The following is a 17,069-nucleotide window of genomic DNA, read 5'->3' on the forward strand; positions in this document are numbered from 1 at the left end:
TTGTTTCCATTTTCGTGACGGATTTCGCGTTACACCAATGAGAAACCACCATTTTAAGAAGGCGGGTCTATTGATCCGCACGTGAACCAATTAAATAATCGCAAACATTACCGCTTTAGTTTCGCTAGCGACATTTGAATGTTTATATGTATTGGTAGCAGATTATAAATAAAAATGAGCGACGAAGCTGTATTTGAAACAATTGAAGAGGTCAATAAGCATATCTCACACGTGGAAGAGTCAACCTGTGTGAAATATATTTCTTACCGTGTGGACAAGCGATTCAATGGCCAAGGTAAACTAGCTCTCGACGTTAGCCAAAGAGTGTGCTGCCTGTAGGAAACGTGCATTGATCAAGCTGCAGAATGTGCAAACAATCACCAGAATAACATGGCTATCTTTCAGCAGTTCCATACTATTTAGCTACCTACATTGATTGATTAATATTCTTATGTAGTGATGTAACCTCCACAAACTACTGGTGTATTCATTAGTCGGATTTGATTGCAAACGTTTTTGTGTTGCATTTTGCAACGGAAACAGTTTACTCCAAACATAAAACGCTTTGCAACGAAAATGTAGTTTATTGGACACATTCAGGTAAGTCCCTCCCCGTTTTAGTTCTGTTTGGTTCCTAGAAAGTAAACGGCTTCTGTTGACAATGTTTTGCAACAGAAAATGTTTTGCTGCAAATCAGACTAACGGAATACACCTCTGGACTCATGGCTCTTTCAATGTGTTCTGCTAAACAGGTTGGAAACCACAGGACCACAAGAACCAGTTATACTTGGAATGGAAGTACGGCAAGGGTACTCCCTGTATCCCCTTTGACAGAGTACCCTTCATGTTCATCGGCCACAAACTGATGGGATGCCACAGGGGCCGGGCAAAGTGTGGATTCAAGAAGAGGCAGGAACTTGAGGATCAAAGGGTGCTACTATCTATGATATTCTGAAATGGTTCAAGTGTTCCATGTAGCTACAGATTGTTACACCAGATAATGTGATGAACAAAATATTTTTGGTATCCATTACTGGGAGTTGCAGGTTAGATACCGTTTGGTGTAGCACAGAGAATTTTCCACCAACCTTATATTGGCAATGCTGTCTAGGTCCTTAAATCTTTGGTTAGATCACATTATCAGGTGTAACAATCTGTAGCTAGGATGTATTTTACACCTAGACCTGAAACGAATTCATTAGGACACTATGGAAAAGCGTTAAAAAGCATTGTGCAACTGAAAATGTAAAGGAGCTTTTCTTATTGGAGTAAAGGTTGTCCCTCCCTATTTAATTACATTTTCTTCCATATGGAGCCTAATGAATACGACCTTGGTTCCATCAATGCTTCTAGGTAGTTGAGGTTCACAACCAACCTACCACTCATTTTCTCAAATCCTCAAAAAGTTCTACAGCTGCACCATTGAGAGCATCCTGACTGGATGCATCACAGCTTGGTATGGCATCAGCTTTGTATCTGACCGCAATGCGCTACAGAGGGTAGTGCGTACGGTCAAGTACATCACTGGAGTATACCAGGCAGTGTCAGAAGAAGCCCCTAAAAATCATCAGACTCCAGCCACCCATGCCATAGACTGTTCTCTGTTACAGCACGGCAAGCGGTACCGATGCAACAAGTCTTGAACCAACAGGACCCTGAACCGCATCTACCCCCAAGCATTAAGACTGCTAAATAGTTCATCAAATAGCAACCCGGACTATCTGCATTGACCCTTTTTGCACTAACTCCTTTGACTCATCACATACGCTGATGCTACTGTTTTATCTATCCTGTTGCCTAGTCACTTTACCTCTATGTACATATCTACCTCAATAACCTCGTACCCTTGCACATCGACACAGTACAGGTACACCGTGTATATAGCAAAGTTATTGTTACTCATTGTGTGTTCATTCCTTGTTATTGTTTCTGTTATTTTACTTTGTTGTTGGGAAGGACCTGTAAGCATGTCACTGTTGGTTTACACCAGTTGTTTACATGTGACAATTAACATTTGATATTTCAGGAAAAAGATGGCAAGGAAAAAAGAAACCTGTTGCTGAAAACCAAGAAAGTAGCATGCCCTGCTGTGTTCACAATCAGCCGCATTGTGAAGTTCCCTGGATTCAAGGTACGGGTGAAACTGTGTTTGTTTATATATGTTTCTTATGTAACTCCAGTGACCGTGCACCAGAGTCAACATTAGAATGCACATCAGACTAATATACATAATTATATCTGTGTGTGTGTGTGCTCGCTCCATACTGCATCAGTTGGAGAAGGACACATCACGGTTGAGGAGGGTCATGTCTATTTCCATCAAACAAGCTCTCCAGACAGACCCAGCCTCAGTGCAGTGGAAGATACAGTATTTCCTCAAAATACCCAGTGTCACTGACCACAAGGGCCATCCTATTGGAAAGGTATTACTATGTTATTACTATACTATGACCATGGGATCTATTGCATTGGACTCTTTAGGCTACATAACTAGTATCTGTATGCCTGTTCGGTACACAGATGTAATAAAACCTTGATTTCTTGAAATTCCCTGTGGAATACAAGTATCTGACCCTGTAACAGTGGTTAGTGGTATTTTCTCCCTACTTAACAAAAGCCACTCGCTCCTCGTTCCCTCGGGTGCAGATCAGATGGACGACAGGGTCAAAGGTTACATCCGAGCGTTGGTGCAGCAGGGGGTGAGGAAGGTAAAGAACCAGATGGCCCAGTACGTGCGGACGGAGCTGTTCCAAGACACGACCCCGCCGCCGCTGAGGCGCTTCTTCCCCACAGAGAAAACCATCCATGCCGTCATGGCTCAGGTCATCGCGGAGGAACACTACAGCAAAATAGACCTGGTCAACCTGCTGGTGAGAAGGCTGTGCTGCACTATCATTCCCACCTATTCATCAGATATTTGGATTGTCTTCTGAGAGAGGCCATTGGGGCTTGTGGTGTTTACTGTATGTTTACACTGCAATTTATGAACAGTATGTATGCATGCATGTCACCCACCCTCTTTGAAACACTTGTTTAAAGGGGCATTTTACTCACTTTGTTTCATTAGTCTTTTTGATATAGTCCCAAAAAATTCTGCATGAACACAGGAAAAGGAAGGAGAGGTTGTGAATTAACTAAACTGCTAGGAAGGATATAATGTGTTAATGTGCCCCTTTGGACTCACCCTGTCCCAGAGATGAACTCGATGTAGTTAATCTCATTGGTGTATTCGTGGAAGCGGATGCACGTCTGGTCTGAAATGTGCTTGAATGCTGCTACCATGGTTTTCTTTCTGTTCACTGTGTGGATCAGAGACAATCTACCATTAGACGGTGCATACCATTCCCACCAGTGGTGTAAAGTACTTATGTCGTTTCGGGTATCTGTGCTTTTACTTCACTACATTCCTAAAGAAAATAATGTACTTTTTACTTGATATCTTTCACCTGACACCCTAAGTACTCATTACATTTTGAATGCTAAGCAGGACAGGAAAATGGTCCAATTCACACACACACGGTCATCCCTCGTCTCTCTGATCTGGCAGACTCACAAAACACGAGTGCATCTTCTGTAAGTTATGTCTGAGTGTTGAGTATGCCCCCGGCTATCCACTCATTTTTAAAACAAGAAAATGATGCCACCTGCTTTCCTTAAGAAGGAAATTATTTATTCCTTTGATACCTCCATATATTTAGAACCAAATACTTCGTCTCAAGTAGTATTTTACTGGGTGACTTACTTGAGTAACGTTCTTTTAAGGCATCTTTACTTTTACTTAAGTACGACAATTGGGTACTTTTCCCACCACTGATTCCCACTGTATTAGAAAACATCTATTGTTAGTGTTCATCTCTCCTACTGTATTCGACACTCACCCAGATCATCGTTGATCTTGTAGGGGATAGAAGCAACGCCATCTTTCTCCGGCCAAAGTGACTTCACAGCTAATCGGTCTTCCTGTAGAACAAATCAACACCTCGTCTTAAATCCATCTGTCGCTAGAGTATTGGCCTCGGATATTAACTCATTAAATTATTTCTGCGTTTCCAGAAATTATTTCTTAACATTCTGAATGAAAAAACCTTTTCAGTGTCAACTTAAATGACTAAAACCAGATTAAGTATATAGAAAAGGTAACAGAGCAATATACAGTGTACAAAACATCAGGAACACCTGATCTTTCCATGACAGACTGATCAAGTGAAGGTTTTGACCCTTATTGAGGCCACCTGTTAAAGCCACTTCAAATCAGTGTATATGAAGGGTAGGACCAGGTTAACCTCTCTAGGGTATGTGGGATGCTAGCGTCCCACCTGGCCAACATCCAGTGAGATTGCAGAGCGCCAAATTCAAATACAGAAATACTTATAAAAATTCAGAAAAGATAGGTTTAAAGATTGACTTCTTGTGAATCCAACCACGGTGTCAGATTTCTAAAATGCTTTACTGCAAAAGCATGCCTTACAATTATTTGAGAACTTAGCCCAGCAGACAAATCATTACAAACAGTAACCAGCCAAGTAGAAGAGTTACACAAGTCAGAAATAGAGATAAAATTAATCACTTAGCTTTCATGATCTTCATATGGTTGCCCTCAGAAGACATTCATTTATTCAATAAATGTTCATTTTGTTCGATAGTCTCGTTATATCCAAAAACATCTGTTTTCTTCAGTAATCCATAGGCTCAAACGCAGTCACAACAGGCAGACAAAAAAATCCAAATTGTATCCGTAAAGTTCATAGAAACATGTCAAACGATGTTTATTTTCAATCCTCAGGTTGTTTTTAGCCAAAACAATCAATATTTCAACCGGACAATAACATTGTCAATATAAAAAGGTAAACAAGAAAGGCACTCTCGGTCGTGCTCATGAAAAAGCTCTGACACCGCAGGGTCCACTCATTCAGACTGCTCTTACTCCCTCATTTCAGAATACAAGCCTGAAACAATTTCTAAACACTTGACATCGAGTGGAAGGCATAGGAACTGCAATTTGAGTCCTAAGTCAATGGATACTGTAATGGCATTGAATAGAAAACTACAAAAAAATCCTACTTCCTGAATGGTTTTTGCCTGCCAAATCAGTTCTGTTATACTCCGACACTATTTTAACTTATGGCTGCAGGGGCAGTATTGAGTAGCTTGGATGGAAGGTGCCCAGAGTAAACGGCCTGCTCCTCAGTCGCTAATATATGCATATTATTATTGGATAGAAAACACTGAAGTTTCTAAAACTGTTTGAATGATGTCTGTGAGTATAACATAACTCATATGGCAGGCAAAAACCTGAGAGGAAATCCAAATAGGAAGTGAGAAATCGGAGGTTGGTCGATTTTCAACTCAGGCCCTATTGAATTCACATTGGGATATGAATGAAGTTGCACTTCCTAGGGCTTCCACTAGATGTCAACCATCTTTAGAAACTTGAAATGAGGCTTCTACTGTGTGGTGGGACTGAATAAGAGCTGAATGAGTCAGGTTACTGGCAGAGAGCCATTTCCTGGTAACGCGCATTCCACATGATATCGACTTGCGTTCTGTAGCTCCTGTAGACACAAAGGAATCCTCCGGTTGGAACTTTATTGAAGATTTATGATAAAAACATCCCAATGATTGATTCTATACTTAGTTTGAAATGTTTCTTCGACCAGTAATATAACTGAAGTTTTTGTCCGAAGTAATGCACGAGCGTTTGGATATGTGTACCTAACGCTAACAAAAGTAGCTACTTGGACATAAATAACGGATATTATCAAACAAATCAAGCATTTATTGTGGAACTGCGATTCCTGGGAGTGCATTCTGATGAAGATCAAAGGGAATATTTAGAAATGTAATTTCTGGTTTCTTGACTCCAACATGGCGGCTAATTTGATTATTTTTCTGAGCGCCGTCTCATTATTGCACGGTTTATTTTTACGTCAAGTTTTTGAAATCTGACACAGCGGTTGCATTAAGGAGAATAATTCCATGTGTATAACTTGTATTATAATCTACATTTGAGTATTTCTGTTGAATCGATGTGGCTATGCAAAAATCACTGGATGCTTTTGGAACCTGTGAACGTAGCGCACCAATGTAAACTCCAAATTTTTCATATAAATATGAACTTCATCAAAGAAAAAAACACATGTATTGTGTAACATGAAGTCCTATGAGTGTCATCTGATGAAGATCAAAGGTTAGTGATTTATTTTCTCTTTTTGTGACCACTCTTTGGCTGGGTTTTTCTGTGGCTTGGACCTAACATAATCATTTGTGGTGCTTTCGCTGTAAAGCATATTTGAAATCGGACAATGTGGTGGGATTAACAAGATTACCTTTGAAATGGTATAAGATACATGTCTGTTTGAGGAATTTTAATTGAGATTTGTTCTTTTGAATTTGGCGCCCTGCGCTTTCACTGACTTGTCATATCATCCAGGTTAACGGGATTACAGCCCTTTAAAAGGAGGCTTGTTAAGCCTTGAGACATGGATTGTGTATCTGTGCCATTCAGAGGGTGAATGGGCAAGACAAAAACATTTAAGTACATTTGAACAGGGTACGGTAGTAGGGGCCAGACTCAATTTGAGTGTCAAGAACTGCGACGTTGCTGGGTTATTCACAATCAGTTTTCTGTGTGTCAAGGATGGTCCACCACCCAAAGGACATCCGGCCAACGGCAGGCTATAATGCACAATCTGAAATCTAATCTCATACCCCCAAGTACTTATCTGCAGCTGCCACCACATCTATTTTCTATGACTTACGTGTCATCTCTGCGGTACTGCAGATAACAATGGCTATGAATGCTAAGCCAAGCTCATTGAAACATATATCACTCATTGGCCTATCCCTCTGTTCTGGCAAAGATCTACTATTCTCAGGGATCCTCTCAGAATCCCTCACCCTTGATCCACCCTCCACTTCCTCTGCATACAACATCTTCTTCACTACAATGACCCTGGCCACCTCAACCTGCTTCTCTCGCACCAGACACCTCCACTCAGGGTTACCTTCACCGACTCAATGGCACCCACCATCTTTTCCACCCAACTTGAAACCGACCATGGATCAGACAAAAGGCCTGGTTCCACCTTGTTCTAAATTCTTACTCCCACTGAACCAATCGTATCTTTATCATAGCCATGCCCATCAATGGAAGGCTTGGGCTCCAAGCTCCTCACAATACCTTCTGCCCCTTCCATTTCACCTCCAGAACTCAAACTGGTGTCCGGCCCACTTTGTTTCAACTTGATACCAATCTTCCTCGACATTCCCTCTTCCTTGTCATTGCTATCTTCAACAGATACAAACCCATCCTCTGCCTCCCTCAGTCTTTTCAACCTGCTCTCTCTTTCCCTCCAATCCTCCTCCCTTAAACAATTACCTGACTCCTGAAAATATTCAACTTTTCCAAGTCAAAATCTTGGTAACCATGGTCAACAAAGGAAGAACAATGATTCCAAGCACCACCCTCCTTTTGAAGCTTCCAGTCTGTTATTCGAACTCAATCAGCACGACAGAGTGATCGCCAGCCTTGTCCTCGTCAACACTCCCACCCGTGTTAACGAGAGAATCACTGACATGTCAACTGGTCCTTTTGTGGCAGGACTGAAATGCAGTGGAAATGTTTTTGGGGGATTCAGTTCATTTGCATGGCAAAGAGGGACTTTGCAATTAATTGCAATTCATCTGATCACTCTTCATAACATTCTGGAGTATATGCAAATTGCCATCATACAAACTGAGGCAGCAGACTTCGTGAAAAATAATGTCATTCTCAAAACCTTTGGCCACAACTGTAGAATGCATGCATGTAAAATGTTCAGACCTATATTAACTTGGCTACCAACCTCTTTCCCTTCAGATCAGAGAACCAACCCAAGTTGTCAGCAATAATGTGATGTTTTTCACATCCTGGGCAGGTCACTAGGACAACACCTTTATGATAGGCTACCTTGGATATCCTCTTCGTTGACCTGGTTGAGCATACCTGCATACAGATCATTTACAGTCAAATAATGATACAGTTCATTAGAAGAGTCTGGGTGAATCTGAACTTTATAAAACTATCCATATAATCGCATTCATTATTATCTAAAAGGCAAAACTGATTTTTTCAGTTTGCTGCAGCAAGAGACAGAAACAAGCTGCAAATAAACACTCAACCTGGACAGTTTGATCTCTATCTCGTCATTCAAAGACTCAATCATGGACATTCCTACTGACAGTTGTGGCTGCTTTGCGTGATGTATTGTTATTGCGATGTGTGTTTTGTCCTATATATATATATATATATATATATATATATATATATATATATATATATATATTGTAATGACACTGGCAGGGAGCAGGTCTCGAACAATTGACCTTCTAACCCGAAGTCCAGCACGCTATCGTCCAGCACGCTCGTGCGGCAGAGTCGATTAACGCGATTAAAAACCCAGGGTCATTACAATATATAGAAATACATAAATAAATATAGGACAAAATCCACATCACAACGACATTACATGTACATTTTCATATATATATATATTTATCCCAGCAGAAGGTATTTTGCCTTTTGGTAGGCTGTCATTGTAAATAAGAATGTGTTCTTAACTGACTTGCCTAGTTAAATAAATACAAAATAAAAATCCATCACACTCCTACTCTGAGATGTTTTGTGGATACGGGCCCTGAGTACCAGTGCTTTGACCACCTCCCCAACCAAATCTTGATAGCCAAATCATGCTACGACTGTCACTGTAGAAACATGATGTAAAAAATAACTTATCTTCCATTTAAAATCTCATCCATTACCTTGCATGTGTAAACCAGGTGGTAATGCGTTGAATGAATCTTCCCAATAGAATCGCTGCAGACGTGTGTTGTGGTAGAGAATTGGTTATGTAAAGGTACGTCTCTTCGATACTGCCTGAAAGCAACTGGCAAAGTCGGACCACTGCTGTGTCCTGACTGTAAAAATGACCATTGACTGGTCTCTGATGCAAGCGGTTGTACGCGTCTTGTCCTTGATAACTGAGTCCATGATCTCGACAAAGTATAACTTGTATGCCAAAATATACGAATCGTAACCCGGATTGTATTCTGTTGAAACATTGAGGAAAATTGCTACGAAAATATTTTACATTCGGTACTGTCAAGCGTGTTGTCCTCAACGTGATTGAGTCGCAATCTAATGACGTGTGAGAAAATGGTTGATTGGTTTCGAATAGAAGCCAATCGTTTGTTTCCATTTTAGTGACGGAATTCGCGTTACACCAATGAGAAACCACCATTTTAAGAAGGCGGGTCTATTGATCCGCACATGAACCAATTAAATAATCGCAAACATTACCGCTTTGGTTAAGCTAGCGACATTTTTTGAATGTTTATATGTATTGGTAGCAGATTATAAATAAAAATGAGCGACGAAGCTGTATTTGAAACAATTGAAGAGGTCAATAAGCATATCTCACACGTGGAAGAGTCTACCTGTGTGAAATATATTTCTTACCGTGTGGACAAGCGATTCAATGACCAAGGTAAACTAGCTCTCGACGTTAGCCAAAGAGTGTGCTGCCTGTAGGAAACGTGCATTGATCGAGCTGCAGAATGTGCAAACAATCACCAGAGTAACATGGCTATCTTTCAGCAGTTCCATACCATTTAGCTACCTACATTGATTGATTAATATTCTTATGTAGTGATGTAACCTCCACAAACTACTGGTGTATTCATTAGTCGGATTCGATTGCAAACGTTTTTGTGTTGCATTTTGCAACGGAAACAGTTTGCTCCAAACATAAAACGCTTTGCAACGAAAACGTAGTTTTCTATTGGACACATTCAGGTAAGTCCCTCCCCGTTTTAGTTCTGTTTGGTTCCTAGAAAGTAAACGGCTTCCGTTGACAAAACGTTTTGCAACAGAAAATGTTTTGCTGCAAATCAGACGGAATACACCTCTGGACTCATGGCTCTTTCAATGTGTTCTGCTAAACAGGTTGGAAACCACAGGACCACAAGAACCGGTTATACTGGGAATGGAAGTACGGCAAGGGTACTCCCTGTATCCCCTTTGACAGAGTACCCTTCATGTTCATCGGCCACAAACTGATGGGATGCCACAGGGGCCGGGCAAAGTGTGGATTCAAGAAGAGGCAGGAACTTGAGGATCAAAGGGTGCTACTATCTATGATATTCTGAAATGGTTCAAGTGTTCCATGTAGCTACAGATTGTTACACCAGATAATGTGATGAACAAAATATTTTTGGTATCCATTACTGGGAGTTACAGGTTAGATACCATTTGGTGTAGCACAGAGAATTTTCCACCAACCTTATATTGGCAATGCTGTCTAGGTCCTTAAATCTTTGGTTATATCACATCATCAGGTGTAACAATCTGTAGCTAGGATATATTTTGCATCTAGACCTGAATTGAATTCATTAGGGCATTATGGAAAAGCGTTAAAAAACATTGTGCAACTGAAAATGTAAAGGAGCTTTTCTTATTGGAGTAAAGGTTGTCCTTCCCTATTTTAATTTTCTAACATATGGAGCCTAATGAATACGACCCTGGTTCCATCAAAGCTTCTAGGTAGTTGAGGTTCACAACCAATCTCAACAATTCCATTCTTACCTAACACTCGTTTTCTAAAATCCTCAAAAAGTTATACAGCTGCACCATTGAGATGCATCACAGCTTGGTATGGCATCAGCTTTGTATCTGACCGCAATGCGCTACAGAGGGTAGTGCGTACGGTCAAGTACATCACTGGAGTATACCAGGCAGTGTCAGAAGCCCCTAAAAATCATCAGACTCCAGCCACCCATGCCATAGACTGTTCTCTGTTACAGCACGGCAAGCGGTACCGATGCAACAAGTCTTGAACCAACAGGACCCTGAACCGCATCTACCCCCAAGCATTAAGACTGCTAAATAGTTCATCAAATAGCAACCCGGACTATCTGCATTGACCCTTTTTGCACTAACTCCTTTGACTCATCACATACGCTGATGCTACTGTTTTATCTATCCTGTTGCCTAGTCACTTTACCTCTATGTACATATCTACCTCAATAACCTCGTACCCTTGCACATCGACACAGTACAGGTACACCGTGTATATAGCAAAGTTATTGTTACTCATTGTGTGTTCATTCCTTGTTATTGTTTCTGTTATTTTACTTTGTTGTTGGGAAGGACCTGTAAGCACGTCGCTGTTGGTTTACACCAGTTGTTTACATGTGACAATTAACATTTGATATTTCAGGAAAAAGATGGCAAGGAAAAAAGAAACCTGTTGCTGAAAACCAAGAAAGTAGCATGCCCTGCTGTGTTCACAATCAGCCGCATTGTGAAGTTCCCTGGATTCAAGGTACGGGTGAAACTGTGTTTGTTTATATATGTTTCTTATGTAACTCCAGTGACCGTGCACCACAGTCAACATTAGAATGCACATCAGACTAATATACATAATTATATCTGTGTGTGTGTGTGCTCGCTCCATACTGCATCAGTTGGAGAAGGACACATCACGGTTGAGGAGGGTCATGTCTATTTCCATCAAACAAGCTCTCCAGACAGACCCAGCCTCAGTGCAGTGGAAGATACAGTATTTCCTCAAAATACCCAGTGTCACTGACCACAAGGGCCATCCTATTGGAAAGGTATTACTATGTTATTACTATACTATGACCATGGGATCTATTGCATTGGACTCTCTTTAGGCTACATAACTAGTGTCTGTATGCCTGTTCGGTACACAGATGTAATAAAACCTTCATCTCTTGAAATTCCCCGTGGAACACAAGTATCTGACCCTGTAACAGTAGTTAGGGGTATTTTCTCCCTACTTAAAAAAAGCCACTCTCTCCTCGTTCCCTCAGGGTGCAGATCAGATGGACGACAGGGTCAAAGGTTACATCCGAGCGTTGGTGCAGCAGGGGGTGAGGAAGGTGAAGGAGGTAAAGAACCAGATGGTCCAGTACGTGCGGACGGAGCTGTTCCAAGACACGACCCCGCCGCCGCTGAGGCGCTTCTTCCCCACAGAGAAAACCATCCATGCCGTCATGGCTCAGGTCATCGCGGAGGAACACTACAGCAAAATAGACCTGGTCAACCTGCTGGTGAGAAGGCTGTGCTGCACTATCATTCCCACCTATTCATCAGATATTTGGATTGTCTTCTGAGAGAGGCCATTGGGGCTTGTGGTGTTAGCTGTATGTTTACACTGCAATTTATGAACAGTATGTATGCATGTCACCCACCCTCTTTGAAACACTTGTTTAAAGGGGCATTTTACTGTTTCATTAGTTTTTTTGATATAGTCCCAAAACATTCTGCATGTCAACATTTATGCTTTCAGTATATATTGCTTTCAGTGTCCTGATGCCCAAAATCAAGGATAAACCGATAGTTGTGCAGATCACATGAGGCATTTATACGTTATATTCTTCTAGAATCAATGGGTAAAGAATTGAAGAATTGAAATGACAATTGAATAGCTTCCCAAATCCCAGTCTGTAGCTTTCAGTTTGGATGATTGTGTGTCAGTGCCTGTTTCTGTGCATGATAGAAAGAGACTTGACAAGCCTTTATCATACAATTCAGGAACGCACATGCAGAGTTTTCCACGGATTCAAGAAAAATGAAAATTCATAACATCTTTGTGGTGCGTTATCCTTACATGGGAAAGAAAGCCACTGAAAATGTTTGTCATCAGCCCAGATCCTGGAGTCTTTCCAGAGACTCCTTTCTCCACCAACAAAGGCTGTGTTTACTAATTGATCTTTACACATCAGATCTTTTTCAGAACTGATCTGATTGGTCAAAAGACCGACTAGGGTTAAAAAGATCCGAACTGGGCTGCCTGTCTAAACGCAGTCACTGAATTGGATACATAGTCATTGCCTCCATTGCAATTGTATTTATATTTTAGTAATTTAGCAGACGTTCTCATCCAGAGTGACTTACATGAGCAATTAGGGTAAAGTGCCTGGCTCAAAGGGCACAGACAGATTTTTCACCTAGTCGGCTGATTCTATCCGGCAACCTTTCTATTACTGGCCCAACGCTCTTAACCGCTAGGCTACCTGCCACCTTACTTGTTGACAGTAGATGCTGGCCATTATTATGTAAATCTACAACAACAACTGGGTTGAGTGGTGTCGTTCTCTCGGACCCCAACACTCTCTCCCTGAGTCCATTCCCCAGACAGAACAGCAACACCAGCAGAGCTAAAGCACCCCTCATTCTGGAACTGCTGTAGAAAGTATGTAGTCTGAAACTTCTACACACTTGGTGTGGTGAATTAATACATGTGTGTGATGTAACAGAGCACAGATAAATATTACTCCATGACACGTCATTGGGGTTGTTTAAGTTCATGAGAATATCACTGCTGTGGTTTAGAATAAGACAGACATGTCATAGCAAAAGTCAAGGTGCACAACCATATATAAAGCTCACGCTGGCACAAAAAGGAGTTTGGTTAGCACTGAAATAATTGAAAGGATGCAAAAGTTTCACCTCAGCTATTAATCATAACAATCCCCCCCCCCCTCTTAGACCTTGGCAGAGAATTGGAAGGCAGAAGCTCCTAGAATCAACTTCCTGCTTAGGGTTCAATCAGAGGTCGAGAACCTGTTGCTCTGCTACCAGACGGACTGGCAGCGGCAGCTGCTTCGGCAGTATGGCAAGGAGGTGTGCTTCCTGGACGCGGCCTATAAGAGGACGCGCTTCCCCCTGCCACTCTACTTCCTGTGCGTGCGCACCAATGTGAGCGTGGCGCCGGTGGGCCTGTTTGTTGTGCAGTCGAGGAGCGCCGAAGCCTTGGGGGAGGCGCTGGGGGTGTTCAGGCAGTGGAACCGGGGCTGGAGCCCAGCCTACATCCTCACTGAACACTGCCCTTTGGAGATGAAGGCGGTGGAGGCAGCATTCACAGGTGAACAGTGGTGAGGTTTTAATGTTAGCTATGAGGTGGGAAAAGCAAGTTAGCTTCATAATGTGCTCTCAGCACTGTTGGCTGTGAGTTTCAGGATTTTCTTTTGAAAAGACCTGTTGGTCAAGAAAATGTTTAACAGATTCATCTCTAAATACTAGAACATTAGGGGGTTAGAGTTAGCTAATTACGGACTGTTTCTCATTCCAATCTCAGGTGCTCAGGCAGTCTTCAGCGATCACCTGCGGGAGAGGACCTGGACCAAGTGGCTGAGCAACCGGTCCCGAGCCATCACCAACCAGGAGGGGATCTTTGATATGATGAAGGCCATCGCTGGTGCCCTTACCAGAGAGCAACACCAGGGGGCAGTAGAACTACTACAGCAGAGCCCCATCTGGTTGGAAAAGAGACAACTTTTCAAGAACTGGTTCACTAACAAGTGGCTGTCAGAGGAGAAGGTTTGTAGTAGGGTCAGGACCTGGACCTGCTGTGTCATAACCTGCGTATTAATGAAGGTCAGGGTGGTTAGACAGAAAGCAGATCTCAGACCTGTGCTTATAGGTGCTTTCATCCTGAAGCAGACAGCATGTTTAAACCACACCTACTGTATGTAGACAATCTGTAGAAGTATCAGTAGCAAGTGTGTTATGTTTTTGCTAGCTGAATCTGTGATACAGTATTGAGCTATAGATCCATAATATGCTAGCTATAGGTCCATAATGTGCATCCTAGTCTAATGATGGCGCATACAGTTAGCTACATGCTCTTGTTTTTGTTCATTCAGAGATGGGCGAACGCTGTGAGGGTTGATATTGTCAACTTTGTATCTATGGTGAACGGAGGTCTGGAAATGCAGAGCGACTTTTTCACACATAATAACATGAAGGTCCATAAAAAAGACACCCTGAGCCAAATGCTACAGTTTCTTGTTGACGACTACTTCCCACAGATGCACCAAAGGTAAGTTCGTTTTAGAATAGGATTCAATGTCATTTAGAATAGTATTCGCTATCAAAAGTGGTCTTCTGTTGAGATATATGCAACATTTATTGAAGATAAACACCATATAATTTACAGTGCTTATCTTCTGCATTGGGGTTAAGATGTAGGATGTGGACTCATCTTGACATTTGACTACTTTTGTATACTTTTATTTTGGAGTGTAATTCCCCTTTAATGTAAGTGTTTTGATGTTTGGTCAGTCTAAACCTGCTACACTCCCTGAATCTCCAGGTACACAGACCTCAACAGCCAGTCCTCTGGCGAGTACAACCTCAACCCCACTGTGCCTCCGTTCCTGTGGCATCGCCCTTGGAGTGTGGTGGCCCTGGTGATGGACAACATGTCTGCGGCCCTGCAAGACCCCGACATCGTGGTGGAGCAGGCCAGCGACACCGCCGACGGCACCTTCCGGGTGAAGAGTCGGGCAGAGACCACGGCAGCGCGGTCCTACGCGGTCAGCTTCGGTTCAGAGTCCACCTGGCCCTCCTGTGAGTGTGAGGTGTGGAGGGACCAGCGCCTGCCCTGTGAACACTTCTGTCACATCTTCAGGTCTGAGCCTAATTGGACCTGGGAGCACCTGTGTCCCAAATACAGGGACCACCCTCTGCTCACGCTGCATTCACAGACCACTCACACAACAGAGGAGATGGAGGAAGCCCTCAATGGTCTAATGCATCTCTCCCCAGCTTCCTCAGTCTCTCTTCAGTGGGATGGGCCTGAAGAAACAGTGCCACTGGTGCAAACTCCACAGTTACAACTGCATAGCATACAAACACAGTGGGTGGCCCCACAGGGTCTGCGGGAGAGGGAGGAACTGCAAAAGGCGGAACTGCAGAGGGAGTGTGTGGCCAAACTCAAATCCATCATGGAGAATGTGAGCGGGATCAACGACATTGACCACCTACAGGAGCTCAGGCAGAAACTGGACGTCCTCCAGGCTCAGAGTGAGGCCATGCTGGTTCAGAAGGACGCTAGCATCAAAACAGTTACCACCCCCACGGGGAAGAGGAAAAGGGCAGGGATGGAGATTATCGTGGCCATGCCCAAACGCATCAAAGTGCTCTCCCGGGTTGATGTAGAAAATGTTCAGAAATAGTTTTTTTTTTCTAAAAAGGGTAAATAAAGAATGTTCAGTATTAAAAGGCAACTCTGCCACTTAACTTGTGGGTTGTTTATGTAGTATTTAGTGTTGTCCTACACAATTTGTATACTTTTTTAATTTAATGTCTATTGCCTCTTTGTGATGAGCAAAACTGGAAATTGCTTGTCTGACGTTTTAAGTAAGATCCCTGAGATGACTAATAAAATAACTATAGTCAGTCATTTATTCGTCTATATAACCCCCATGTAGTGTTCTGATCATAACTCCCTGCTACATGAAACTCTGGTTGTCTTCATCTAACAAAGGTCTCTGTTAGGATGTGGTGACATTTGTATCCAGTTTTGGGTCAGCTTGATTTAAGGCACTGCGCAGATTCACAAATCTTCCCATAACAAATTAATAAATCAGTTACTGCATAGTGGTTTGGAAGTTAAGGTTATTTATTTTGTGATTGGATAATACGCACATTAGCTTGCTTATTAACCTGATGAGTAACTGGCATCAATCAACGCATTTCCCTTAAGTGAATTAATTGCATCATTATTTCAGCATTCCAGGGGCTCAAGTGTGTACGATGAGGCAGAGCCGTCTCAGCTCGCACCGGATTTTGTGATGGGCGCGTAAGTGCACTTCATTTCGACGTTACAAAATTGTATGGATTGACCTCAAACGCCTCTACTATATGGGCAGTGGTTCCCAATAGTTTAGCTAGCTAGCTGTGCCCAGATACCGCACAGTGGCGAATAATTGTCTGGCTATATTCACAATCGAAATCCCGATCACACTTGTAGGTGATGTCATGGCAACGTTTGCAAGCTAAACTCGTAGAAACCAATACAAACCCTTGCTGATGCTATGTTGTGGTCATGGAGAGGCTTTGAAGCCACCGATCGGCCATATTGGCACTCCGTAGTAGGAGCAGTCCTCCATAGGAATGAATGGAATTCTACAGTATTTCAATTACATGTTTCAAGGACAAAATTACATGTATTTCGTTGTTGTAATGGGGACAGTGACATTGGTAATCTCTAAAAGTTAAA

The 17,069-nt window shown here is 42.3% G+C and overlaps 1 protein-coding gene and 1 long non-coding RNA gene across 3 annotated transcripts; one reads left to right on the top strand and one right to left on the bottom strand.

Annotated features, from left to right (window-relative positions):
- Positions 1-76: 76 nt before the first annotated feature.
- LOC135518249 (uncharacterized) lies at positions 77-16,450 on the top strand. 2 transcript variants are annotated; one of them, XM_064943270.1, is made up of 9 exons: positions 77-295; positions 9,983-10,161; positions 11,256-11,360; positions 11,503-11,652; positions 11,872-12,111; positions 13,553-13,928; positions 14,142-14,383; positions 14,710-14,885; positions 15,159-16,450. In XM_064943270.1, the coding sequence occupies exons 1-9, from the start codon at positions 175-177 to the stop codon at positions 16,021-16,023; spliced, it is 2,454 nt and encodes an 817-aa protein (XP_064799342.1). In that variant the 5' UTR covers positions 77-174; the 3' UTR covers positions 16,024-16,450. The 2 variants fall into 2 exon arrangements, with proteins under 2 accessions (XP_064799342.1, XP_064799341.1); XM_064943269.1 differs by lacking the exon at positions 77-295 and adding an exon at positions 9,333-9,524.
- Positions 7,474-9,257, bottom strand: LOC135518255 (uncharacterized). The gene is made up of 3 exons (XR_010452130.1): positions 8,800-9,257; positions 7,845-7,984; positions 7,474-7,602 (listed from the first exon to the last, which is right to left on the bottom strand). It is a non-coding gene; the product is annotated as an uncharacterized LOC135518255 (long non-coding RNA).
- Positions 16,451-17,069: the final 619 nt, after the last annotated feature.

This window comes from Oncorhynchus masou, chromosome 28 (genome assembly GCF_036934945.1).
Source record: "Oncorhynchus masou masou isolate Uvic2021 chromosome 28, UVic_Omas_1.1, whole genome shotgun sequence".
Classification (NCBI taxonomy): Eukaryota; Metazoa; Chordata; class Actinopteri; order Salmoniformes; family Salmonidae; genus Oncorhynchus; species Oncorhynchus masou.

Excerpts from the sequence above, each read along its gene's own strand:
- LOC135518249 (XM_064943270.1), top strand. The coding sequence starts at position 175 with ATGAGCGACGAAGCTGTATTTGAAACAATTGAAGAGGTCAATAAGCAT. Across the intron at positions 296-9,982 it reads CAAGCGATTCAATGGCCAAG|GTTGGAAACCACAGGACCAC; the intron begins GTAAACTAGCTC and ends TCTGCTAAACAG. Across the intron at positions 12,112-13,552 it reads TAGACCTGGTCAACCTGCTG|ACCTTGGCAGAGAATTGGAA; the intron begins GTGAGAAGGCTG and ends CCCCCCTCTTAG.